This window comes from Salmo trutta, chromosome 4 (genome assembly GCF_901001165.1).
Source record: "Salmo trutta chromosome 4, fSalTru1.1, whole genome shotgun sequence".
Lineage (NCBI taxonomy): Eukaryota > Metazoa > Chordata > Actinopteri > Salmoniformes > Salmonidae > Salmo > Salmo trutta.
Genome location: NC_042960.1, coordinates 44775574 through 44802495, shown reverse-complemented (window position 1 = coordinate 44802495; position 26922 = coordinate 44775574). Strand labels below are relative to the sequence as shown.

Genomic DNA, 26922 nt, shown 5'->3' with positions numbered 1-26922 from the left:
ATGCCTAATTGTCAAGCCAAAATTCAAGCCAATCACTGATAGGCATACATTTAACACGTCCAATCTAAAAGTTGTTCTTAAATCAAACCATCTCAATAGCACTGTGAATTACATTATTCCTAATTTCTTCTATTGTGTGAAACCGTGACAATTTTGGTCGGACCCAATCTTGGGCTGGCGCCACACACTGAAAATGTTGGTGGTGGCAGTGGGGAAAAGTTAGTCTGGAGTCTTCCTATACTGTTTTTGTAATAGGCTTACCATGAACCCATGTTATCCATCACAACATTACATTTTTAAAGAGAATGCAAGTGCCATGATCCCACAGGAAATAGGCCTATGGGATTTATTTTAATGCTTCGGAGTTAAAGGGATACTGCGGGATTCTGGCAATAAATATACGCTAGTGTACCTGTAGACTTCCAGTCATTGCGCTAACGCTAGTTAGGTGGTTTCGCAAGCCAATGCTAACTTCCTTCATACTGCACGCAGAGACATAAAAGGGTCGATGCATTTTGAGAAGTGTATCTTGGTCCAAAAAAAGTTTAATTTCACCTAATTTTAACATTCTCTCAAAAAAAACGTGTTTTCCCATCTCAAGAAGGTAAAAAAGACTAGGAAATGCCAAATAAAGTGACAGCATTGACTAACATTTCTTCTTAACCTCTCTGGGATCTGTGGGACGGTAGCGTCTCACTCACCAACAGCCAGTGAAATAGCAGAGCGCCAAATTCAAAACAAGAAAAATCTCATAATTCAAATTTCTCAAACTATTTTACACCATTTTAAAGATACACTTCTCCTTAATGCAACCACATTGTCCGATTTCAAAAAGGCTTTACGGCGAAAGCAAAATATTAGATTATGTTAGGATAGCACCTACACAAAAAAAACAGCCATTTTCCAAGCAAGGAGAGGCGTCACAAAAACCAGAAATATAGCTAAAATTAAGCACTAACCTTTGATTTATCAGATGGCACTCATAGAACTTCATGTTACACAATACATGTATGTTTTGCTCGATAAAGTTCATATTTATATCCAAAAAAAACATTTTACATTGGCGTGTAATGTTCAGAAATGTTTTGCCTCCAAAAACTTCAGGTGAATGAGCACATCAATTTACAGAAATACTCATCATAAACGCTGATAAAATAAAAAACTGTTATTCAAAGAATTACAGATAAACTTCGCCTTAATCCAAACACTTTGTCCGATTTCAAAAAGGTATTACAGCGAAAGCACACTTTGCAATAATCTGAGTACAGAGCTCAGACAACAACAACAGGAAATACAGATGCCCGCCTGAGTATTAGGCAGTTTACTATGGGCACCTTATTCATCCAAGCTACTCAATAGTGCCCCCATGACCCTAAGAAGTTAAATAAGCCATAAATCCCCTTGCGACAGGGGGAATGGAAGCTTGTTGTGTGCAACAAGCACACAACAATTGAATGCAAGCGTCACAAAAAAATTCATAATTGTTAAAACATTTCTAGCCTGTCTATGTGTAACAGTGTTGATGTATTATGCTCTACTTGTTCAGTTTTTCCACCACAAAACACCAGAAAATGGCCAAAAGAGTAGAACCAGCTCACCTTTTTTTACTCTATGATTTGACTATTAGATGTTCAGTGTTTATTTTGAAATAATATATTTAAAAAGGAATATTTTCACCATATTATAACAAGAGTTCAATTCACATAACAGTGTTGACCTTAAAATGAGGGACAGACATAAATGAATCCCTAATTACAATGAATAAGTAATCGTCTTCAGAAATTACAAAATTAACTAGGGCTTTACAATGATGGTGAAACATGCAGAAATTTGGGGATTATGTGGGTTAAAATGACACAAGGTTGATGCATTTTGGCACTTTAGCAAGCCTTTATTCATATAAAAATCTGATTGAATTATCCATGTGGTCTACATTAAATGGCACTAAATGGAATAACAGGCTTTTAAAATTCAATATTGGTGCACAATTTCTACTTAAAATATTGAAGGGATGCAAAAGGCACTCTTTTGGGGGGGGGGGGGGAAGGGAGTTACCCAAAAATGTTATCCACCAGTTCATCGGACCGGGTAAGTAGAAAAATGGCTTAATTCTACCTACCTCTTAAGAGCAGCAGGTAAGATAGTGGTTAAGAGTGTTGGGCCAGTAACACAACGGTCCCTGGTTTGAATCCCTGCACTGACTAGGTGAAAAATCTGTTGATGTGCCCTTGAGCAAGGCACTTAACCCTTATTGCTCCTGTAAGTCGCACTGGATAAGAACGTCTGCTAAATTACTAAAATGTAACATTTTAATTGTCAGAATCTCACAGTATCCCTTTGTTGGTATAGCCAGAGCCCAAAAAACGAAACAAATAAACTTGTTTTTTTTGCAGCAGGGGGAAATTGCATTGAAACAAATGATTCAATTCCAATGCTTTATACCACTAGTGATGAACAATGTGACATACCTGTGTTGAACTGCTTGCCTTCATCTCATAAACTGAGGAAAAAAAGAAACCTCCCTTTTTCAGGACAGTGTCTTTCAAAGATAATTCATAAAAATCCAAATAACTTCACATATCTTCATTGTAAAGGGTTTAAACACTGTTTCCCATGCTTGTTCAATGAACCATAAACAATTCATGAACATGCACCTCTGGAACGGTCGTTAAGACACTAACAGCTTACAGACGGTAGGCAATTAAGGTCACAGTTATGAAAACGTAGGACACTAAAGAGGCCTTTACTGAGTCTGAAAAACACCAAAAGAAAGATGCCCAGGGTCCCTGCTCATCTGTGTGAACGTGCCTTAGGCATGCTGCAAGGAGGCATGAGGACTGCAGATGTGGCCAGGGCAATAAATTGCAATGTCCGTACTGTGAGACGCCTAAGACAGCGCACGGGGAGACAGGACAGACAGCTGATCGTCTTTGCAGTGACAGACCATGTGTAACAACACCTGCACAGGATCAGTACATCCGAACATCACACCTGCGGGACAGGTACAGGATGGCAACAACAACTGCTCGAGTTACACCAGGGACGCACAATCCCTCCATCAGTGCTCAGACTGTCCGCAATAGGCTGAGAGAGGCTGGACTGAGGGCTTGTAGGCCTGTTGTAAGGCAGGTCCTCACCAGACATCACCTGCAACAATGTTGCCTATGGGCACAAACCTACCGTTGATGGACCAGACAGGACTGACAAAAAGTGCTCTTCACTGACGAGTCTTGGTTTTGTCTCACATGGGGTGATGGTCGGATTCGTCAAAGGAATGAGCGTTACACCGAGGCCTGTACTCTGGAGCGGGATCAATTTGGAGGTGGAGGGTCCGTCGTGGTCTGGGGCGGTGTGTCACAACATCATCATACAATCTCAACGCTGTGCGTTACAGGGAAGACATCCTCCTCCCTCATGTGGTACCCTTCCTGCAGGCTCATCCTGACATGACCCTCCAGCATGACAATGCCACCAGCCATACTGCTCGTTCTGTGTGTGATTTCCTGCAAGACAGGAATGTCAGTGTTCTGCCATGGCCAGCGACGAGCCCGGATCTCAATCCCATTGAGCACATCTGGGACCTGTTGGATCGGAGGGTGAGGGCCAGGGCCATTCCCCCCAGAAATGTCTGGGAACTTGCAGGTGCCTTGGTGGAAGAGTGGGGTAACATCTCACAGCTAGAACTGGCAAATCTGGTGCAGTCCATGAGTACTTAATGCAGCTGGTGGCCACACCAGATACTGACTGTTACTTTTGATTTTGACCCCCCGCCTTTTGCTGAAAATAAATGCAGTTGACAGTGAGAGGACATTTCTATTTTTGCTGAGTTTATTTAAACACAGTACATTTCCTTGAGGAAACGTGTTACTCTACCCAATTAAATCATTTAACACATTGTACATCAAATGATCTTGTAATATGGCAATGGAGTCTGTGCGTGTGCGTGCTCCCCATATACCCTAGCAGTGGCAGAGTTCAGAAAAAGAGCCCAGCCCACAGACTGTCTTGGTATTACGTAACATTGTCTAATATGTGATGTAAGGATCTTGAATAATCATCCACCTGGTTTTTGATTTTCACTTTTCCAAAAGAGAGCAGAGAAAGGTTTTTATTAGAGTAGACATGTTTTCAGAGCCACTTGGTTCCGATCACTGGCATAGAAGAATACGTGACTTCATTCCTCTGCACAGCAACATATACCCTCTTTCTCTCTCCCTCTCTCCTCCCTCTCTTCTTTCTCCTCCTGTCTGTGCCAGTTGTTTGTGTCAGGGCATGCCATGCCAGGCTCAGTTGGGCCCAGGTGAGGGGTGTGGTCCAGGACCAGGTGTGTGTGTGTGTGTGTGTGTGTGGGGGGGGGGGGGGGGGGGGGAAAGACAGGTGTTGGCAGCCAGGTGAGGACGTTAGGACTACAGCCAGGTGTGATGGAGAGATTACCTGGGCAGGAAACTCAGGACAAACAAAAAATCTGACTAGTCCTTGCCTGCTCTGCTGGATACCATGTATCAGTCCAGAGAATAGGGTGTGTGTGTGCACTAAGTTGAAAAAAGCTCTGTGTGTGGGCTTGTGAATGTATCAGTAAGAACAGCAGTACCAGCCAACGAACTGCCCCACCTTCAACAGAGTTCACATTCTCTCCCTTCCCTCAGAGTTCAGTCGCAGGTTGATGAGGTCATCGATGTGATGCAGGAGAACATCTCCAAGGTGATCGACAGGGGAGAGAGACTGGAGGACCTGCAGGACAAGTCAGGTGAGACTCAAGTCATTTTCAGATCTATATATTAATATCTGCAGAACTAAGTGGCCATGTGGTTAGTGTCTGCCCTGAGATTGGAAGGTTGGGCTGTTCCTAGGACGTCATTGTAAATAAGAATTTGTTCTTAACTTACTTGCCTAGTTAAATAAATAAAAATTGGGAGTAGAAATGGGACCCAATGCATCTCTGCTTGGCATTCAGCATTAGGAGATAGATTGGTGTTAAAGCCCTGCGATAGACTTGCATCCTGGCGGTGTACTTGTACATCAAATTTCCTCAAGCTACAGAAACAGGACATAGGCTACTTACTTACTCTGACACACCACCATCTCTAGAGACTATTATAAAAACACTCTAGACTCCTATCTTACATAAACAGGTCAGATAGGAAGGGAAAGGGAATTTCCTCAGTGTGCCCAGCTGGAAGTTTGTACAAGGAAGAAACCATTCCTGTTGGAGATGACCTGGAATTCTGACTGGTCCATTAGTCACCCTCTACAGGCGCTCATATCCCACTGGGAATTCTACTCAGTGACTCCAGGTTGGGAATAAGACAAGGCTAACTCTCACTCCTGACTGCTCTTCTCTGGTTATCATGGATCGGAGCCAAATGTGGCGATGACATGCAGAACACACACCAGATGCAGGGTTTAAACGGGCAGGTGTGGCAACTATAAAGGAAGTAAAGGGAGTCTAGTCTGTGCTGTAGTGATTATGATTAGAGCTGTCTTTAGTAAGGACGTTTTTCAGCTGGGGCATTAAGGAGGTGTTAGAGGATGTGCCCTGGCAGATCGCTAATTTCCAGGACGTTGGGAAATGCCTTCAAAACCGGCCACTAGGAGCAACAGTGAGCGCTATTAGCATCAAGTTGGCTTGGGTTTTGTTAGTGTTGAAGACTCTGGATCAGAAGGTTGTATGTTTGATCACAGTGATGGACGCTAGTCTTTTTTTGGGGGGGTTTAATCCTATCCCAAACCTTAATCCTTAACCTTCTAAATTTGACGTTTCGCGAACTGAGCAGGAGGAGTCAACCTGGGGTGTCAAAAATACAAAAAAAAATAACATTTTGAGCAACTTTGAAATTTTGACGTTTGGAGGAACGGAACAATACTGAGCAGGAAAACTTCAATTTGTTTTACCTCATTTCTACCGGCATGTCACAGGCAACAAGAGGAGAAAAAAAACTCTAGACCACCTCTACTCCAAACACAGAGATGCATACAAAGCTCTCCCTCGCCCTCCATTTGGCAAATCTGACCATAATTATACCTTTCTGATTCCAACTTACAAGCAAAAACTAAAGCAGAAGTGGTCAGATGACACAGATGCTAAATTACAGGATTGTTTTGCTAGCACAGACTGGAATATGTTCTGGGATTCATCCGATGGCATTGAGGAGTATACCACATCATTCACCAGCTTCATCAGTAAGTGCACTGATGACTCGTCCCCACAGTGACCGTACGTACATACCCCAACCAGAAGCCATGGATTACAGGCAACATCCGCACTGAGCTAAATGGTAGAGCTGGCAATTTTAAGGAGCGGGACACTAACTCGGACGCTTATAAGAAATCCTACTATGCCCTCCGACGAACCATCAAATAGGCAAAGCATCAACACAGGACTAAGATTGAATCCTACTACATCGCTTCTGACGCTCATTGGATGTGGCAGGGCTTGCAAACTATCACGGACTACAAAGGGAAGCCCAGCCGTGAGCTACCCAAGGACACGAGCCTACCAGACAAGCAAAGTGACTTCTATGCGCGCTTCGAGGCAAGCAACATTGAAGTATACATAAGAGCACCAGTTGGTCCGGGACAACTGTGTGATCACGCTCTCCGTAGCCAATGTAAGTAAGACCTTAACCCTTGTGTAGTCTTAACATTCTGTATACTCCCCTTGTCCTAAGGGTAAAAAATGACCCGCCTTCAACAAACCCCTAAAATAAAGTAGCCTATTTTGCATGAAGAAACAACCTGTCATTCATCAAACTTGGTGAATGTCTGGGTTTTCCCTCTTAACAATGCAGAAAGACTGCATTTAATCAGTGGACACCACTCGTTTTTATTACAACTCACCTGTCATAATTGTTTTATTTACTAAAGTAGAGGTTGATTATTATTATTATTATTGCTAAAGGTACTGCATAGGTGTAAACAATTGTTTTAGCAAGAGATAGCACTTGTATAGCCTAAGAAAGTAGCAGAAATGTGCAGAATGTAATTTTGAATGCATTTTATTGAAAGGAAACAATAAGTCTTGTTCTTTTTTGACAACATATTGATATATTGTTATACTGTACAATGAGGAATTCAACTACAAAATAACCATTGCCCCCACCCACAAGGTGTATAAACAACAACAATAAATAAGAATAAGATAATAGATACAAAACAAAAGCGTAAAGAACATAAATCAATCAACTCTAATTAGCACATGTAGGACAGTATGCAAGTGTGTGTGCATGGACTTTGCAGATGTATTTCTTACATGTGCAGTGCATAGTATTTGTTTTACAGTCCTTGTTTGGGGGGCAGAATTGGAATCTCCTCCTCTTGCCTGCCCCAGCTGCAGCCTCAGGTGGATTAAGACAAGATTCAGCCCCCTGAACAGCTTTCACAAGTGCTGCAGAGGCTGCTGTGCTGGGGAGGTGCTCACTTCTTTGAATGTGTGGGGTTACAAGTGCCTTTCCCAGCTGCTCCAGAAACACCCTCCTCTTGTTCCGCTTATCAGGCATCCAGGTAGGGTTGATCTTGTTCCATATCACAATGGCATTGTTTGAGGACACATCAATGACATTATGGAAGGTGACCAGGGGCCAGCGGGCAGTCATCCTCCTGCAGCTGTAAGTTCCAATCACCTTTTCCAGGTTGTCTTGTTCTTTCTAACTGTGCCAACCATGGGGATCTTCCTCTTCAGGAGCTGATGGCTGAGTTCATAAGAGGTAAAGAAATTGTCACACGTGACATTGTGCCCCCTCAGTCCATCTGTCACATCAAGCACAACCCGCATCCTCTGGTTCTTCTCCGGGCCTCCACTGGTCGGCTTCCCTGTGCAGACATGCATCTTCCAAGCGTAGCTGGATTGTGCGTCACAGGCCACCCGTATCTTGATGCCATACTTTGCTGGCTTGCTGGGCATATACTGCCGGAAATGACAACGACCTTTTGACAAAAGAGATTACGATCAGTAATTCGTATCAGTGTCACAGAAAACAATCACATAAATCAATGATATTACAGCAATACATAATACAATTAACTGTGAAAATCACTTACATTACAGATATGAAAATAAAAATGAGTCCCTGAATGGAACCAGTTGCTCCATCCACTGTTACTTCAGGCCCAGGGCTGTAGAGGTATGGCAGACGCTCCACCCACTTCTCCCAGACCTCTCTTATGGCCACCAGTTTGTCTCTCGCATGTCTTGCAGGTCTTGACTCAAGGTTATCAAATCGTAGCATTCTTGAAAGTGTGAAAGACTCAGTGGCATTGTGGCACGGAAATTCGCCCTTCCACTCTCTGCATCCCGGAGACTACATGTAGCCTCTCCTCGTGACCTATAGACACCTAAGATTAGCAGCCCTATGTAGGCACGCAGGTCAATCTCATCCATCCTTTTTCAGTTGTCTCCATACTTACGGAAACCCTCCAAATGTGTCATCTCCAGGATGATTTTTTTCGATGGCTGGTGTGAGGAACATGTAGAATGTTGAGGCGATGTCCTGGACATGGGCAACTGCATGTCTTGTGGGCCCTGGGGTCATCCTTATGACATTTTGTGCTGCCATCCTGCCTTGGTTGTCATATGGTGACAAGGACCATGTTATTTTGCTGTTCTTTGACAAAAATGTCTCTCTTTCAGCTTGGGGGATTTCTTCTTCATCTGAAAATGATGCATCCTGCTCTGGGTTGTATTCTTCCCTATCTTCTTCAGATACCTCCTCCTCTTCTAAATCATTGTGCTCTTGTTCCTCCTGGACATCTGAAAAAGTCAGACCTGTTGGGCACTGAAACGTGCACTCATAGCTTCAGCAAAGAGAGAACTGTCATCTGCAGCACCTTTAATAGCCTCTGACTGCATTCCCCATTAGTAAACAATGCTTTCAATACATTTTTTTTGTCTAAAATGTTGTTTATTTTGTCTGAGTTCAATCAGCAGTACATATAATCTCTGTGTGTGTGTGTTTTTGTTTTGTTTGTTTGTTTTTTGTTAAGGATTTTATAACTGCCGGGTCAAAAATGACCCTAAGACAATCTTTGTACCCTGGTGGTGTACAGCTTTCATGGAAATATGAACAAAGGCAATGTTTCACTTTTTGTAACGGTGGAGTCACTAGGAAAAGTCAAAAGTTCAAGTTGAAAAAATATCATTTAGGGGTTTTTCTCCGCTGTTAAACATATAATTTTTGGCCCTTAAGACAACACAAGGGTTAAACAGGTCACAAGGCCGCAGGGCCAGACAGATTACCGGGACGTGTACTCGGAGCATGCGTTGACCAACTGGCAAGTGTCTTAACTGACATTTTCAACCTCTCCATCACAGAGTCTGTAATACCTACTTGTTTCAAGCAGACAAACTTGTGCCCAAGAATGCCAAGGTAACCTGCCTAAATGACTACAGACCCGTAGCACTCACGTCTGTAGCCATGAAATGCTTTGAAAGGCTGGTCATTGCTCACATCAACACCATCATCCCAGAAACCCTATACCCACTCCATTTCGCATACCACCCCAACAGATCCACAGATGATGCGATCTCTATTGCACTCCACACTACCCTTCCCCACCTGGACAAAAGGAACACCTATGTGAGAATGCTGTTCATTGACTACAGCTCAGCGTTCAACCCCATAGTGCCCTCCAAGCTCATCACTAAGCTAAGGACCCTGGGACTAAACACCTCCCTCTGCAACTGGATCCTGGAATTCCTGACCCCAGGTGGTAAGGGTAGACAACAACACATCTGCCACGCTGATCCTCACCCCGGGGGCCCCTCAGGGGTGCGTGCTTTGTCCCCTCCTGTACTCCCTGTTCACCTACGACTGTGTGGCCAAGCACAACTCAAACACAATCATTAAGTTTGCCGACGGCACAACGGTGGTAGGCCTGATCACTGACAACAATGAGATGGCCTATAGGGAGGAGGTCCGAGACTTAACCTGTACCCCCGCACATTGATTCGGAACCGGTACCCCCTGTATATAGCCATGTTATTGTTCTTTTTTTTAAACTTCAGTTTATTTAGTAAATATTTTCTGAACTCTTATTTTTCTTAAAACTGCATTGTTGGTTAAGGGCTTGTAAGTAAGCTTTTCACGGTTGTATTCGGCGCATGTGACAAATATAATAATCAAATGAAATTGTAACAGCCTTTCCACTAGATGTTGGAACATTGCTCCAGGGACTTGCTTTCATTCAGCCACAAGAGCATTACTGAGGTCGGGCATTGATGTTGGGTGATTAGGCTTGACTCGCAGTCGGCGTTCCAATTCATCCCAAAGGTGTTCGTTGGGGTTGAGGTCAGGGCTCTGTGCAGGCCAGTCAAGTTCATCCACACCGATCTCGGGAAAAAAACAATTTCTGTATGTACCTTGTCATACTGAAATAGGAAAGGGCCTTCCTCAAACTGTTGCCACAAAGTTGGAAGCACAGAATCGTCTAGAATTTCATTGTTTGCTGTTGCATTAAGATTTCCCTTCACTTGAACTAAGGGGCCTAACCCAAACCATGAAAAACAGCCCCAGACCATTATTCCTCCTCCACCAAACTTTACAGTTGGCACTGTGCATTGGTGCATTCGCCAAACCCAGATTTGTCCGTCACATGACATCAAGTTTTTATTGTCACGTGCACAAGTACAGTGAAATGCCTTTCTTGCATTAGAGGAACAGGAGATCTCTGCACGCTCAGCTTAGCAGCTTTCATGTCCCTGCCAACACACAGAATGTCAAACAACTGTCTGACTCCAAATAGAAAGAGAGATTAAATTAAACTTATATATATGGACATTTTGCTTTGGCAACATTAGGTTGCCCCTGTCATACCAAAGTTTGTTTTGAATTTGAGTGAGTGAGGTTTGAGTTTATTTGATTTGATTTATTTGACCATTTTAAAACAATACAACCACACGTGGATAGCGTACAATTCCATTAAATCATTGAGGATGACACAAAAAAGTTTAAAACTGTATTTCCATTGTGGTGTTCCTGAAAATCCATGAAAACAAAATATACTCAAGATTATAACATGAAAACAAAATACATCTCATCAGTAGGGAAGAAACCGTAAAAGGAATACAGTATATTAGCATGTAACATTCATTGAAATGAAAACAGTTCTTTAAGCCTGTGCAGTGTTAAAGCATTTTGGCCATAAACCATTTCTTAATGTTTATCTTAAATCTCCTTAGTGTAGGGATGGATTTTATATGGTTTGGTACACCATTCCATTCCTCAGCACCAATGTTAAGGAAATAACTTTTTCCAGCCATGCTCCTATAGCGCAGCGGTCTGATATTGGCAACACTGGCTCCTGAGTTTATCTGTCATGTGTTGGTCTAGTTCACATAACAAGTATGTAACAGAGCACTTTTCCTTCACCGCTACACTATTACACTTGACAGAGAAGTTGGAAGAGTTTCTCACTTTGTGCTTGGAACCAAACAGGATAAATTCTGTCTTGCCTAAATGCAGAGAGTTTGTTGTCGGATAAGCACTTACTGACTTTAGTCAGTTCGCTGCTTAGGGTCTTTTCAACGGTCTTCTTATTCTTATGTGAAACCAGGAGGGCACAACCAGAGAGCACAAACGGGCAGAATCCATGTCTTTGATGTAGAGCAAAAAAGCCCCCAAAATACTCCCCTGGGGGACACCATATTTTATCTCCTCAGTATCAGACAGTGTCCCGTCCATATCCACCCTTTGGACCCTATCTGTTAGGTATGACTTTACCCATGATAAGGAGATGGCGCAAAAACCAATTGCTTTCAGTTTGTACAACAAAATATCATGCTTCACAGTACCAAAGGCTTTTTGTAGTTCAAGCATGACCATACCACAGAAGTTGCCCGTGTCAATTTCTTGCTTGATAAAGTATCGTAAACTAGTGTCGGTAGAATAGGATTGTCTACAACTGGACTGAAGGTCATTATGAAATGTCTTGGTCATCAATGTACTTTATGATCTGTTGATGGTGTACTTTTTCTAAAACCTTTGACAACACACTCAAGATTGACACTGGTTTGTAGTTCCCTTGTTCAACTTCGCTTCCTTTTTTGTACAAAGGAACAACTTTTGCATGTTTCAACTCTTGTGGTACCTTCCCATGTTGAATGGAAACGTTGATGATGTTTTTTTTACTTAAGGTCTGATACGATCAGCAGCATCGCTCAGGAATCTAGCTGGGATGTTATCCAGTCCTGTGGCTTTCTGTTTGTTTGTCTAGCTCTTTAAGCATCTTTGTAACATCTGAAGTTGAAGCCTGGGAAAATGCAAACTGTCCTTTGGAGATGCCCTTGGCTGAATAATAGATTTCAATATGATGGTTTCCAAAGTTGCCAGAGCATTCTGAGAGTTGGTCAACAAGGTTGAAGTTATCAGCCACTTGTGCTCTGTCAAAGGTTACAGTAACATTGATGTTTAGTCCAATGCTGTTTTGACTTTGTTTTTCGCTTGTTGTTAGTGCCTGGGTCCAGTTCAAGTCTTCCAGAGCTTCCTTGGGTTGTTGTTTTTATGGATCTTGCTCTTATAGGACTGTTTCGCTTTGTCAACCAGCCTTTGTCATAGTTTTTGTTAACTTTCCTAGTGCAGTGTATTAAGAAATAATCACTCATTCCATATGCAATTACACCACTTTGGGATATCTTGTGATTATCAGATACCATAATGAGATCAATGGCAGTATGACTGGTGTCACAGATTCTTGTGGGCTGATTTATCTACTGAGCCAAACAAAGTTTTGCAAAAGTTAGACAAGGCCTTATACAGGGGGCAGCTCGTGTTCATTACGTCAGTATTTGCATCACCCAGTAGAATCACTTCAGAGTTTAGAAAGTCACAGTAGGCAGTACACACATTTTCAAGTATCTCATAAAAGTCACTCTGGTCTGGAGGTCTATACAGAGCCTATACAGGTAATACTATTGGTAGTTCTTAAGGCTGGTTTACAGTTGGTCTATCAAAATGTCTGTATACAGTTGTCGCAGTGACCTCATGAACATTCTGACATCACCCTGTGTTCCAAATAGCATCATTTCTCTATTTGATTACCAATAAAACCATCTGTTTAAAAATTAATTCAGTAAATGTCAACCTAGCAAGTCAGGCAACTGAAAGCATCTTTCTAAACAATGCTTTGGTTACATTTACATTTTAGTCATTTAGCAGACGCTCTTATCCAGAGCGACTTACAGTAGTGAATGCATACATTTCATACATTTTTTTTTTTTCTTCTCCGTACTGGTTAGTTGCTAGCTTGTTCAAATAATGACCAGAGTATAGCTGACCACGTCTAAACCTTAGCTACTTTTTATTCATTGTTACAGGAAAATAAACCCACCACAATAACATTATTTACAAGGTAATGATGGCAAACATACTGAAAATAGCTTACGACTGCGAGTGTGATGAAATAAAAGTAGGTCATTCTGAGAATTTTTTAACTCCTGCACCGTCTTGTCACAGATGGAGTTGGTCTTGTTGCTGTAGCAGCCCAGTAACCACGACAATGGATATTGCGACAGTTGCAGAGACATTTACTTTTTTGTCTGTGCAACAAAGAAACCAACAGTCTACAGACTTTCCACCGGAGTATAAATTAAATGTCCTTTTGACCAGCAACACTTGTCACATTCTATTTGTCTACAGACATGTCTTTAGACCAAGTATAAACCGCCGTTAAGTCATAGAAACAGAGAATACAACACACAGACAGCTCCTATCACGTTGTTTACACGTTTTCTTCTGTTTCCTTCTGTGTCACCGTGTCCCCCTCTTCCCTGTCTGTTCCCCACATCCCCTCTCTCTTCTCATCTTATCTCCCTGCACATGTGTGTGTCCTGTGGTCATATGACCTTCCAGAGAGCCTATCAGACAACGCGTCAGCCTTCAGCAGCCGAGCCAAGCAGCTGCACAGGAGGATGTGGTGGAGAGACATGAAGGTGAGTCAACGTGTGTGTGTGTGTGTGCGCGTCAGTGTCTGTATCCATGTATTGCTTGTGTAATGCTTGTATCTGTCTTCCACAGATGAAGGCCATCATAGCTCTGGTGGTGGTCGTTCTGCTACTTATCATCATCAGTGAGTATCAGCCTGAACAACACATTATTGTATTGGTCAAGAATATAACCACACGGATTCAACTCATAGCACTAAACACACCTCTCTCTCTCCTCTCTCTCTCAGTTCCAGTGATCTTGCGGTATCGCTAGTGTTTCACCAGGATGAGGAAGAATCTCTCTCAATCCTTCTCCTCCTCTTCCTTCCATTCTCCTGCACAAAGTCCTCCACACCAGCTAGGGGGCACCATCTGCCCATAACCACAGATCTAGGATCAGCTCACCCTCTCCCAATGCTAACCTTTAACGTTAGGATGGAAAACACAAAACTGACCTAAGATCGGTGTCTACTAGGGATCACTTCATCCTACTCTGTGATCCAGGGCCAAGGGTGACACAGGAAGCATTACGTTGGTGTTACGTAAGGGTTGGGTTTGCGTCCCAAATGATATCTTATTTAGGGAATAGGGTGTCATTTGAGATACTGCCTGTGTCTCAGACACCTAATCAAACTGAAGGAGAACTCCATTCAGTACATAATACATATCAGCTAGTCATTAAGGTTTAATTTCATATCATGCAGTCAGACTGATTCTAATGATAGTGAGACTTTCAGTCAATCTGTCTGCTCCAGTCAGTCCGTCAGCAGCTTAGAAACTGGTTATACAGGACTTGCAGCACACCAAAATATTTGAAGATTGAGAATGGAACCCCTACCACCACCTCCCATCTCACATGTTTAGAATGCTTTCAAGCCAAAACTGAAAATGAGGCAATGGCTAAATCTTAATACACTACAGTGGCCTCCTCTACTTGTCTCCTTTTCTTCTTTCCTTTTCTTCACCCAGTTTGATCTGACACTAGCGGGACTGGTTCAAGCCAGTGAGAGGAAGCCACTGTGGAGTATTGGGACACTGTGTGTCCTACTGACATGTGTTACTGCTTGGCCACTGCTGATCTCATTTCCTGTTAGTAACACTATGCTAGCTGTCGCTCTCCAGATGGTTGAATTTTATTGTTTCTGTGATATTGAGTTCTGTTGGAAGGTCAACGTGAAGCTTATGAATGTCTGCTGCTATTCCCATTACCCCTGAGGAGCTAAGGGACAGACAATGTTCATTCCACTGCAAATGCTGGAGGCGTCTGGTACCACTTGTTTATTCTGTGTGTGTGCGTAAGTGCGTGCGTAAGTGCGCGTGTGATTTTCCTCGTCTGCTCTGTACTGACATTGCGTGCCCCCGGTTTCCAAACATGCACGGCTTGTGATGCGGGTCACCAGTACTGCCACACCACAGCAGCATAACATTTGATTAACACTTGATTTAAATCAGTAATATTCTGTCTGGTTGGCTGATGGTTCGGTCTGGTTTGCTTATTTCCTTATAAAATCATAGACTTCGGAAGTTGCTGCAGCACCCCTGATAAATTGAAATAAATATGCCAGAGATATAGAATTACAGCTGTCTGTTCAGAAAGAAATGAAGTCATTCAGAATAGTCTACTACACCATTAGTAGGCCTGTCATTTAGCCACAGAGGATCAATAGATTATTTTTTTTAATAGCCTAGCTGTGGATTGTAGCCCAATAACAAGGTATAGGCTACAGCCAGGAATGCGCTGCAAATCTACCAGTAAACATAATGCAGACAAAACAGGCCTTTCGCAATATTTAAAATACAGTTGCAGGAAAACACAGATTGGATAGCAAATGGCTCCTGCTGAAAAGAGAAGACTAATCTGTCTGCTGTAGGATACCAAAATATTTTAGCAACTTCCAAAAAGGCGATCAAGTGACCATTGTTTACAGGTTAGAGATAGGCTTTTGGCATGAGCGTATTAGCCATTGCGACTAGTGAGCTGTGCATTATTGCTCATTGGGTAAGTCAGTGAAACTGGAAAGCTTTTTTAAGACTAATTTCCTCCTCATATTGTACAATATGTGTGTCTCCACACACCTAGGCCTAGGCTATTGATGGATTCAAGACGTTTTTAATGATTTCAGTGTCAAAGTAGCCTGTCATTTCGATCATTTTTGCGGTATTAAAAAAGATTCTGCCAAAGTCTGCAGTCATGTAAAATGACGTAGAATTGCATGAAATGCATTTACAAAAGGCCCAATTTCTCACGACTACTGCTCTATTCCACTACGCAAATGCGATGATATGCATGCAATGCTTTATTACACTGAACAAAAATATAAATTCAACATGCATACATTTCAGTTCATAGTTCATGTAAGGAAATCAGTCAATTTAAATAAATTCATTAGGCCCTAATCTATGGATTTCACATGACCGGGAATATAGATATGAATCTGTTGGTTTTTGATACCTTTTTTAAAATTTTTGTATACATTTTGTTAATTTCCACCCCCCTCCCCACCCTTTTTCTCCCCAATTGTCATGATTACAAACGTATCTCATCACTGCAACTCCCCAATGGGTTCGGGAGCGGCGAAGGTCGAGTCATGTGTCCTCCGAAACGTGACCCGCCAAACTGTGCATCTTAACACCCGCCCGCTTAGCCCGGAAGCCAGCTGCACTAATGTCGGAGGAAACACCGTTCAACTGACGACCGAGTCAGCCTGCAGGCACCTGGCTTACCACAAGGAATCGCTAGAGCTCGATGAGCCAAGTAAAGTCCCCCCGTACAAACCCGGACAACGCTGGGCCAATTGTGCGCCGCCCTATGGGACTCCCGGTCACGGCCGGTAATGACACATTGAACCCCAGGCTGTAGTGACGCCGCAACACTGCGATGCAGTGCCTTAGACCGCTGCGCAACTCGGGAGAATCCCACAGATACCTTTTTTTAAAAAGGAAAGGACGTGGATCAGAAAACCAGTCAGTATCTGGTGTGACCACTATTTGCCTCATGCAGCGCGACACATTTCCTTCACATAGAGTTGATCAGGCTGTTGATTGTGGCCTGTGGAATTTAGTCCCACTTCAATGGCTGCGCGAATTTGCTGGATATTGGCTAGAACTGGAAGACGCTGTTGCACACGTTGATCCAGAGCATCCCAAACATGCTCAATGGGTGACATGTCTGGTGAGTATGCAGGCCATGGAAGAACTGGGACATTTTCAGCTTCCAAGAATTGTGTACAGATCCTTGCGACATAGGGCTGTGCATTATCATGCTGAAACATGAGGTGATGGCGGCGGATGAATGGCACGACAATGGGCCTCAGGATCTCGTCAAGGTATCTCTGCATTCAATTTGCCATCGATAAAATGTAATTGTGTTCATTGTGCGTAGCTTATGCCTGCCCTTATCATAACCCCACCACCACGGGGCACTCTGTTCACAACGTGGACATCCGCTAACCACTCGCCCACACGACGCCATAAACGCTGTTTGCCATCTGCCCGGTACAGATGAAACCGGGATTAATCTGTGAAGAGCACACTTCTTCAGCGTGCCAGTGGCCATCGAAGGTGAGCATTTACCCACTGAAGTCCGTTACGACGCCGAACTGCAGTCAGGCCAAGACCCTGGTGAGGACGACGAGCACGCAGATGAGCTTTCTGAGATGGTTTGTGCAGAAATTCTTCGGTTGTGCCAGTTTGTGCAGAAATTATTTGGTTGTGCAAACCCACAGTTTCATCAGCTGTCCAGGTGACTGGTCTCTGACGATCCCGCAGGTGAAGAAGCCGCATGTGGAGGTTCTGGGCTGGCATGGTTACACGTGGTTTGCGGTTGTGAGGCCGGTTGGACGTACTACTAAATTCTGTAAAATGACTTTGGATGCTGCTTATGGTAGAGAAATGAACATTAAATTCTCTGGCAACAGCTCTGGTAGACATTTCTGCAGTCAGCAAGCCAATTGTACTCTCCCTCAAAACTTGAGACTGTGGCATTGTGTTGTGTGACAAAACTGGCCTTTTATTGTCCCCAGCATAAGGTGTACCTGTGTAATGATCATGCTGTTTAATCAGCTTCTTGATATGCCACACCTGTCGCATGGATTGATTATCTTGGCAAAGGAGAAATGCTCACTAACAGGGATGTAAACACATTTGTGCACAATTTAGTAAATTAACTATTTCTTGAACTGCATTGTTGGTTAAGCATGTGACAAATAAAATGTTATTTGAATTTGAGAGAATTAAGCTTTTTGTGCATTTGGAACTTTTACATGTTACATTTTATATTTTTATTCAGCATTAAAATATTTTTTTGCCATGCGTTCTGGTACCTCAGAGCTCCACAGGTCACTCCCCTCTCTCGCTCACTTTTTGTTCCTGCACCTCCCGATTTACAAATTAAGCACTGAACATAGTCTAGACTCCAGCTAAACACCATATAGGCCTACTAAAAATACTCACACAAGCCACTAGCCAGTCAGCCATGCAGTATAACATGAGTTAGAAGATTATGAATATAGGCTGTATTGTTAATTTATTATTTTTTAACATTGAAGATCATTTTTGTACTGATTGTGATTTATCTAGCTAGCTAACTAGCATATTTACATAAATTATCAGCTGATAGCCTACCTTATTTTCCCAATACGAGGCACTGTAACTAGCTTGCTTATAATTTGTGATGAGTGAGTTGTTGCAGAAATAAATAGGCCTATGCTAAAAAAACAATTGCTACAGAGGCAGATAGTTTCATTTTGAGTACCTGCCCCCTGAAAGGTCTATGCAAGACCCTGGGTGTAACACTGCCTAATGTGATGACAGCACAGTTTCTAGCATATCTGTATACAATAACCCCTGCATCATCATTATTTTTAATGTAATTTATTTGAGGTGTAAATATTGATCTGTAATGATGTACTATACTCTGTCATTACATTGGAAAACTGTGAAATACTGTAATGTTAATCTGACGTAATAAAATGATTTGAATGAGTATCTGCATTGATCTGGATTTGACTGGAAGGGACTAGTTTGGTCTTGTTGATGTGACACGTTTTAGCGGGGATGGGAAGAGAGAAGAAGGATGGATAAAGTGATGGGTGGATAGAGGAGGAGGGGGGGTGATCGTTGGAGCATAAGAGTGGTTTGTGTGTGCCATCTTACCCCTCTGGGCTAGCATGTCAGAGACGTGTGTGTGTGTGTGTGTAGACGGTACGTGCCACCATATGGGTGCCTGGTTTCCCGTTCAGCGAGCCAATAAGGCCTGCTGGTATTCCTCTCTCACGTCTCATTATCTACCCTTTTTATTGGTGGCGTTCAAAGCCCTTTGATTTAATGGGCAGAACTAAGTCCCTGGGGTTAGAACCCAGACTGAGTTATAATACTGTCCCTGCTGCTCCTCTCATTTCACAGCTACTATTACTATTTACTACAGTACCTGGCACACACTTATAAAGGTAGAGACAATGACAGAGTGGAAAGTTGTACGGTCATTGTATAGTTCAGGGGTTTTCAAACTTTTCATGCCCAGGGACATCCGCCCAGGCAAACCGGCGACCCAGGGACCCCCATATTATTTTAGTAACAAAAAAAAATCAAACACGGCTTGTCTTATTGGATGAATGGTAATGGCAAGAAGAAGTAATCAACATTTTAAAATGACTACATTTGGTAGACAGTTTCATAATTTTTTACATCACATTTTATTGGAAGAGGAAGTGTAAAGTCTAACATAGTGTATTAGCTGGAAATGTGAAGGTGTTGTATCTTGGCGGCGTAAAACAAATGTTGCTGTTAAGCTAATTTGCTGCAATTCTATACATTTTGCCATGTGGTGTTCCTCTGCTTAAACATAATAAAATCAAGTGGCATGTGGCCCCGAATGCAATTTTTTAAAATAAAAAATGTCTCCCTGACTGTGGCTTTTATTTGATTGTTAGTTTTCAAAGATGGTATTACTTAAAAAAATATATACACTGCTCAAAAAAATAAAGGGAACACTTAAACAACAAAATGTAACTCCAAGTCAATCACACTTCTGTGAAATCAAACTGTCCACTTAGGAAGCAACACTGATTGACAATAAATTTCACATGCTGTTGTGCAAATGGAATAGACAACAGGTGGAAATTATAGGCAATTAGCAAGACACCCCCAATAAAGGAGTGGTTCTGCAGGTGGTGACCACAGACCACTTCTCAGTTCCTATGCTTCCTGGCTGATGTTTTGGTCACTTTTGAATGCTGGCGGTGCTTTCACTCTAGTGGTAGCATGAGACGGAGTCTACAACCCACACAAGTGGCTCAGGTAGTGCAGCTCATCCAGGATGGCACATCAATGTGAGCTGTGGCAAGAAGGTTTGCTGTGTCTGTCAGTGTAGTGTCCAGAGCATGGAGGCGCTACCAGGAGACAGGCCAGTACATCAGGAGACGTGGAGGAGGCCGTAGGAGGGCAACAACCCAGCAGCAGGACCGCTACCTCCGCCTTTGTGCAAGGAGGAGCAGGAGGAGCACTGCCAGAGCCCTGCAAAATGACCTCCAGCAGGCCACAAATGTGCATGTGTCTGCTCAAACAGTCAGAAACAGACTCCATGAGGGTGGTATGAGGGCCCGACGTCCACAGGTGGGGGTTGTGCTTACAGCCCAACACCGTGCAGGGCGTTTGGCATTTGCCAGAGAACACCAAGATTGGCAAATTCGCCACTGGCGCCCTGTGCTCTTCACAGATGAAAGCAGGTTCACACTGAGCACATGTGACAGAGTCTGGAGACGCCGTGGAGAACATTCTGCTACCTGCAACATCCTCCAGCATGACCAGTTTGGCGGTGGGTCAGTCATGGTGTGGGGTGTCATTTCTTTGGGGGGCCGCACAGCCCTCCATGTGCGCGCCAGAGGTAGCCTGACTGCCATTAGGTAACGAGATGAGATCCTCAGACCCCTTGTGAGACCATATGCTGGTGCAGTTGGCCCTGGGTTCCTCCTAATGCAAGACAATGCTAGACCTCATGTGGCTGGAGTGTGTCAGCAGTTCCTGCAAGAGGAAGGCATTGATGCTATGAACTGGCCCGCCCGTTCCCAGACCTGAATCCAATTGAGCACATCTGGGACATCATGTCTCACTCCATCCACCAACGCCACGTTGCACCACAGACTGTCCAGGAGTTGGCGGATGCTTTAGTCCAGGTCTGGGAGGAGATCGCTCAGGAGACCATCCGCCACCTCATCAGGAGCATGCCCAGGCGTTGTTGGGAGGTCATACAGGCACGTGGAGGCCACACACACTACTGAGCCTCATTTTGACTTGTTTTAAGGACATTACATCAAAGTTGGATCAGCCTCTAGTGTGGTTTTCCACTTTAATTTTGAGTGTGACTCCAAATCCAGACCTCCATGGGTTGATAAATTGGATTTCCATTGATTATTTTTGTGTGATTTTGTTGTCAGCACATTCAACTATGTAAAGAAAAAAGTATTTAATAAGATTATTTAATTCATTCAGATCTAGGATGTGTTATTTTAGTGTTCCCTTTATTTTTTTGAGCAGTGTAGTTCATTATCTTTTCTGCATGTTTTTTTTTTCTCTACAAACACAAACATTTCAAACTAAACGCCTATCAAATAATTCTGCCTTTTGTTTCACTTTATAATATACCAAATCTTAATGTATGTAACTAGATAGTTCAGTCCTCCAGTATGTTATTGTCAGCATTTCTATTTAAACAGTGTTTTCTTTCTAAGTCGTTGATTTTCTGTTGTAGTATTTCTAATTCTTTATGGGTTTTCTTTTTCTTCTGTGAAGAGTGAGCCATGATACAACCTCTCATGCAGTGCATTCGGAAAGAATTCAGACCACTTGACTTTTTCCACATTTGGTTATGTTACACCCTTATTCTAAAATTGATTAAATAAAAAATGTTCCTCATCAATCTACACGCAATACCCCCTAATAACAGTGAAAACAGGTTTTTATTATTAAAATTAAGAAACAGAAATACCTTATGTACATAAATATTCAGACCCTTTGCTATCAGTCTCGAAATTGAGCTCCGGTGCATCCTGTTTCCATTGATCATCCTTGACATGTTTCTCCAACTTGGAGTCCACCTTTGGTAAATTCAAAAAGGGCAGCATTGAAGGTCCCCAAGAACACATTGGCTTCCATCATTCTTAATGGAAGAAGTTTGGAACCACCAAGACTCTACCTAGAGCTGGCCGCTCCGGCCAAACTGAGCAATCGGGGTAAAATTCTGAGCAATTGGGGGGAAATAGTGCTGATCAATCCACAAGCTTCGTAGTAGGCATATATTCACAAGAAAATATAAAAAACAAATCACTCATTTTCCTCTCCTACCCTTTCCCCTTTGATGCTTCCCGCATAAATCTGTCCCCTTTTGTTGCAAAGGTGAGAGAGCGACCTTATTGGTGCTTCCATAGTGACTAAAATGTAGTGGCCATTCCCTTTATAATGCAGGTTATTGGTCAGTGACAGTCTCTATCCAATACAAAAAAGAATATATATACAGTACCAGTCAAAAGTTCGGACTTTATTTTTTACTATTTTCAACATTGTAGAATAATAGTGAAGACATCAAAACTATAAAATAACACATGTAACTAAAGTGTTAAACAAATCAATCTATTTTATATTTGAGACTCTTCTAAGTAGCCACCCTTTGACTTGATGACAGCTTTGCACACTCTTGGCATTCTCTCAACTAGATTCACCTGGAATGCTTTTCCAACAGCCTTGAAGGGGTTCCCACATAATTTATGTGAGCACTTGTTGGCTGCTTTTCCTTCACTCTGCGGTCCAACTCATCCCAAACCATCTCAATTGGGTTGAGGTTGGGTGATTGTGGAGGCCGGGTCATCTGATGCAGCACTACATCACTCTCCTTCTTGGTCAAATAGCCCTTACACAGCCTGGAGGTGTGTTTTAGGTCATTGTCCTGTTGAAAAACAAACGATAGTCCCACTAAGCGCAAACCAGATGGGATGGTGTATCGCTGCAGAATGCTGTGATAGCCATGCTGGTTAAGTGTGCCTTGAATTCTAAATAAATCACAGACAGTGTCACCAGTAAAGAAATCCCACACCATCACACCTCCTCCATGCTTCACGGTGGGAACCACACATGCGGATATCATCCGTTCACCTACTCTGCGTCTCACAAAGACATGGCGGTTGGAACCAAAAATCTCAAATTTGGACTCATCAGGCCAAAGGACAGATTTCCATCGGTCTAATGTAGGTTGCTCGTGTTTCTTGGCCCAAGCAAGTCTCTTCTTATTATTTAGTATTGGTTTCTTTGCAGCAATTTGACCATGAAGGCCTGATTCACACAGTCTCCTCTGAACAGTTGATGTTGAGATGTGTCTGTTACTTGAACTCTGTGAAGCATTTATTTGAGCTGCAAATTCTGAGGCTGGTAACTCTAATGAGCTTATCTTCTGCAGCAGAGGTAACTATGGGTCTTCCTTTCCTGTGGTGGTCCTCATGAGAGCCAGTTTCATCATAGTGCTTGATGGTTTTTGCGACTACACTTGAAGAAACTTTAAAAGGTCTTGAAATTTTCCAGATTGACTGACCTTCATGTCTTAAAGTAAGGATGGACTGTCGTTTCTCTCTGCTTATTTGAGCTGTTCTTGCCATAATATGGACCTGGTCTTTAACCAACCCTACCTTGTCACAACACAACTTATTGCTCAAACGCATTAAGAAGGAAAGGGTGGCTACTTTGAAGAATCTGAAATATAAATTATATTTTGATTTGTTGTACACTTTTTTGACTACTACATGATTCCAAGTGTTGTTTCATAGTTTCGATGTCTTCACTACTATTCTACAATATAGAACATTACATTACATTTTAGTCATTTAGCAGACGCTCTTATCCAGAGCGACTTACAGTAGTGAATGTATACATTTCACACATTTTTCTCCGTACTGGTCCCCCGTGGGAATCGAACCCACAACCCTGGCGTTGCAAACACCATGCTCTACCAACTGAGCCACACATAGAACAGTAAAAATAAAGAAAAACCCTTGAATGACCCTTGAACCCTTGAATGAGTGACTTTTTCCACATTTTGTTATGTTAGCCTTTTTCTAAAATTGATTAAGTCGTTTTTTTCCCTTGATAAATCTATACACAATACCCCATAATGACAAAGCAAAAACAGGTTTTCGATATTTAAGCTAATTTCTTAAAAGTAAAAAACTGAAATGTCACATTTACATTAGTATTCAGACCCTTTACCTAGTACTTTGTTGAAGCACCTTTAGCAGCGATTACAGCATTGAGTCTTCTTGGGTATGACTCTACAAGCTTGGCACACCTGTATTCTCTGCAGATCCTCTCAAGCTCTGTCAGGTTAGATGGGGAGCATTGCTGAACAGCTATTTTCAGGTCTCTCCAGAGATGTTCGATTGGATTCAAATCCAGGCTCTGGCTGGGCCACTCAAGGACAATCAGAGACTTGTCCTGATGCCACTCCTATGTTGTCTTGGCTGTGTGCTTAGGGTGGTTGTCCTGTTGGAAGGTGAACCTTCGCCCCAGTTTGAGGTCCTGGGTGCTCTGGAGCAGGTTTTCATCAAGGATCTCTCTGTACTTTGCTCTATTCATCTTTGCCTTGACCTTGACTAGTCTCCCAGTCCCTGCCGCTGAAAAACATCCCCACAGCATAATGCTGCCACCACTATGCTTCACTGTAGGGATGGTGCCAGGTTTCCTCCAATTGTGACACTTGGCATTCAGGCCAAAGAGTTCAATCTTGGTTTCATCAGCCCAGAAAATCTTGTTTCTCATGGTCTGAGAGTCTTAAGATGCCTTTTGGCAAACTCCAAGCGGGCTGTCAGGAGCCTTTTACTGAGGAGTGACTTCCCCCTGGCCACTCTACCATAAAGGCCCTATTGGTGGAGTGCTGCAGAGATGGTTGCCCTGGAAGGTTCTTCCATCTCCACAGAGGAACTCTAGAGCTTTGTCACCAGTTTTCTTGCTTCTTTAATCAGCACAACAGTTTTCAGCTGTGCTAACATAATTGCAAAAGGGTTTCCTAATGATCAATTAGCCTTTTAAAATTATAAACTTGGATTAGCTAACACAACATGCCATTGGAACACAGGAGTGATTGTTGCTCATAATGGACCTCTGTACACCTATGTAGATATTCCATTCAAAATCAGCTGTTTCCAGCTACAATAGTCATTTACAACATTAACAATACCTACACTGTATTTCTGATCAATTTGATGTTATTTTAATGGACAAAAAATTAGCTTTTCTTTCAGAAACAAGTACATTTCTAAGTGACCCCAAACTTTTGAACGGTAGTGTATATTTCTTTTTAAACATTTTATTTGCTGACCCCCTGCAATACCTCTGAGGCCGTGGACCCCAGTTTGAAAACCCCTGGTATAGTTTACTGCTGGTTATAAAGGTTACAGTTCTGTAAGACACTCGCAGGCTCTTCTTCATCCTTAATCTTCATCACTCCGGGAGAGAGAGATGTTTGTACTTTAGTGGGCTACTATCACACACACGCCTTGGCAGGACAGTGTGTGTTGGTCCAATTACGGATGGGTGATGTCAGATTCCAGACATAGGAGCAGTCATACCGGTAAAGAGAGAAACATAGAGATGCATGGTAGCTGGGAGAACTCTCTGCTCTGCCAACCTCCTGTTTTTCACTACAGGACACATGAGCCTATTGAGGGACCAGGGAATCAGACACACACACTACCAGTCACAGAAGGGGTCAGACAGTTGGAGGATGGGGGAGGTGAATGTGGCTACCTGGAGGAAGTAGTAGAGAATAAATAAGCATCACAACAACCCAGTATACTCTGTACTCGATATTCACCACTCATACTGTTGGCTAAAGCAGTAGCACTACGTACATATTCAGCAGGGTGACAACATGGAGGAAACACCAGCCAGGATTTACACAGACAAAGTACCTGTTTGTGGTTTAACTACTGTACTCCCTCCCTCCATTCCTTCTCCTCTCTCCCTCATCTCTCTCCTCCCCTTATTCCCTTGCCCATTTGTAATGGGTTCTATAAAGACGTGCCCAGGCTAATAATACTGATCCAAAATCACTGGTTTCCTTAATCAGACACATACCCCACCAATCTTCCGACCAATCAGGGGTTGTGTTACTGCCAAGTTCCTCTGTCATCCAATCAGAGGTGTTATTGAAGCTGTGCCAGCTAACAAAAATCCTGCCGTTGGAAACAGAGCTGGCCTGTACCAATCCCCCCAGCCCTCCATGTGTGTATCATGCGCACCTCTACTATGTGTGTATCATGCGCACCTCTACTATGTGTGTATCATGCGCACCTCTACTATGTGTGTATCATGTGCACCTCTACTATGTGTGTATCATGTGCACCTCTACTATGTGTGTATCATGCGCACCTCTACTATGTGTGTATCATGTGCACCTCTACTATGTGTGTATCATGCGCACCTCTACTATGTGTGTATCATGTGCACCTCTACTATGTGTGTATCATGCGCACCTCTGCCATGTGTGTATCATGCGCACCTCTGCCATGTGTGTATCATGCGCACCTCTGCCATGTGTGTATCATGCGCACCTCTACTATGTGTGTATCATGCGCACCTCTGCCATTTGTGTATCATGCGCACCTCTACTATGTGTGTATCATGCGCACCTCTACTATGTGTGTATCATGCGCACCTCTACTATGTGTGTATCATGCGCACCTCTACTATGTGTGTATCATGCGCACCTCTGCCATGTGTGTATCATGCACACCTCTGCCATGTGTGTATCATGCGCACCTCTGCCATGTGTGTATCATGCGCACCTCTGCCATGTGTGTATCATGCGCACCTCTGCCATTTGCACAAGTGTCCCAAAGCTGAGGGAGTGAAAATTATCGAGGGTGTAGAGGCAAATTCGACCCTCAGAAAGCCACTTCGACTGAGCTAGCCAGGCTTCAGAGTGAAGTGCTATCCCGACATACACTGCGATATGTTTGGAGTTTGCT

The 26922-nt window shown here is 43.0% G+C and overlaps 1 protein-coding gene across 3 annotated transcripts in view; it reads left to right on the top strand.

Moving 5' to 3' along the window:
• vamp4 (vesicle-associated membrane protein 4) overlaps positions 1-16231 on the top strand; it is a 28024-nt gene extending 11793 nt beyond the window's left edge. For all 3 annotated transcript variants that reach the window (XM_029750923.1, XM_029750924.1, XM_029750925.1), the window contains 4 exons: positions 4647-4747; positions 13842-13921; positions 14007-14058; positions 14164-16231. In XM_029750923.1, the coding sequence (XP_029606783.1) occupies positions 4647-4747; positions 13842-13921; positions 14007-14058; positions 14164-14189 (259 nt within the window). In that variant the 3' untranslated portion in view covers positions 14190-16231. The remainder of the gene's footprint in view (positions 1-4646; positions 4748-13841; positions 13922-14006; positions 14059-14163) is intronic.
• The last annotated feature ends 10691 nt before the right edge of the window (positions 16232-26922 follow it).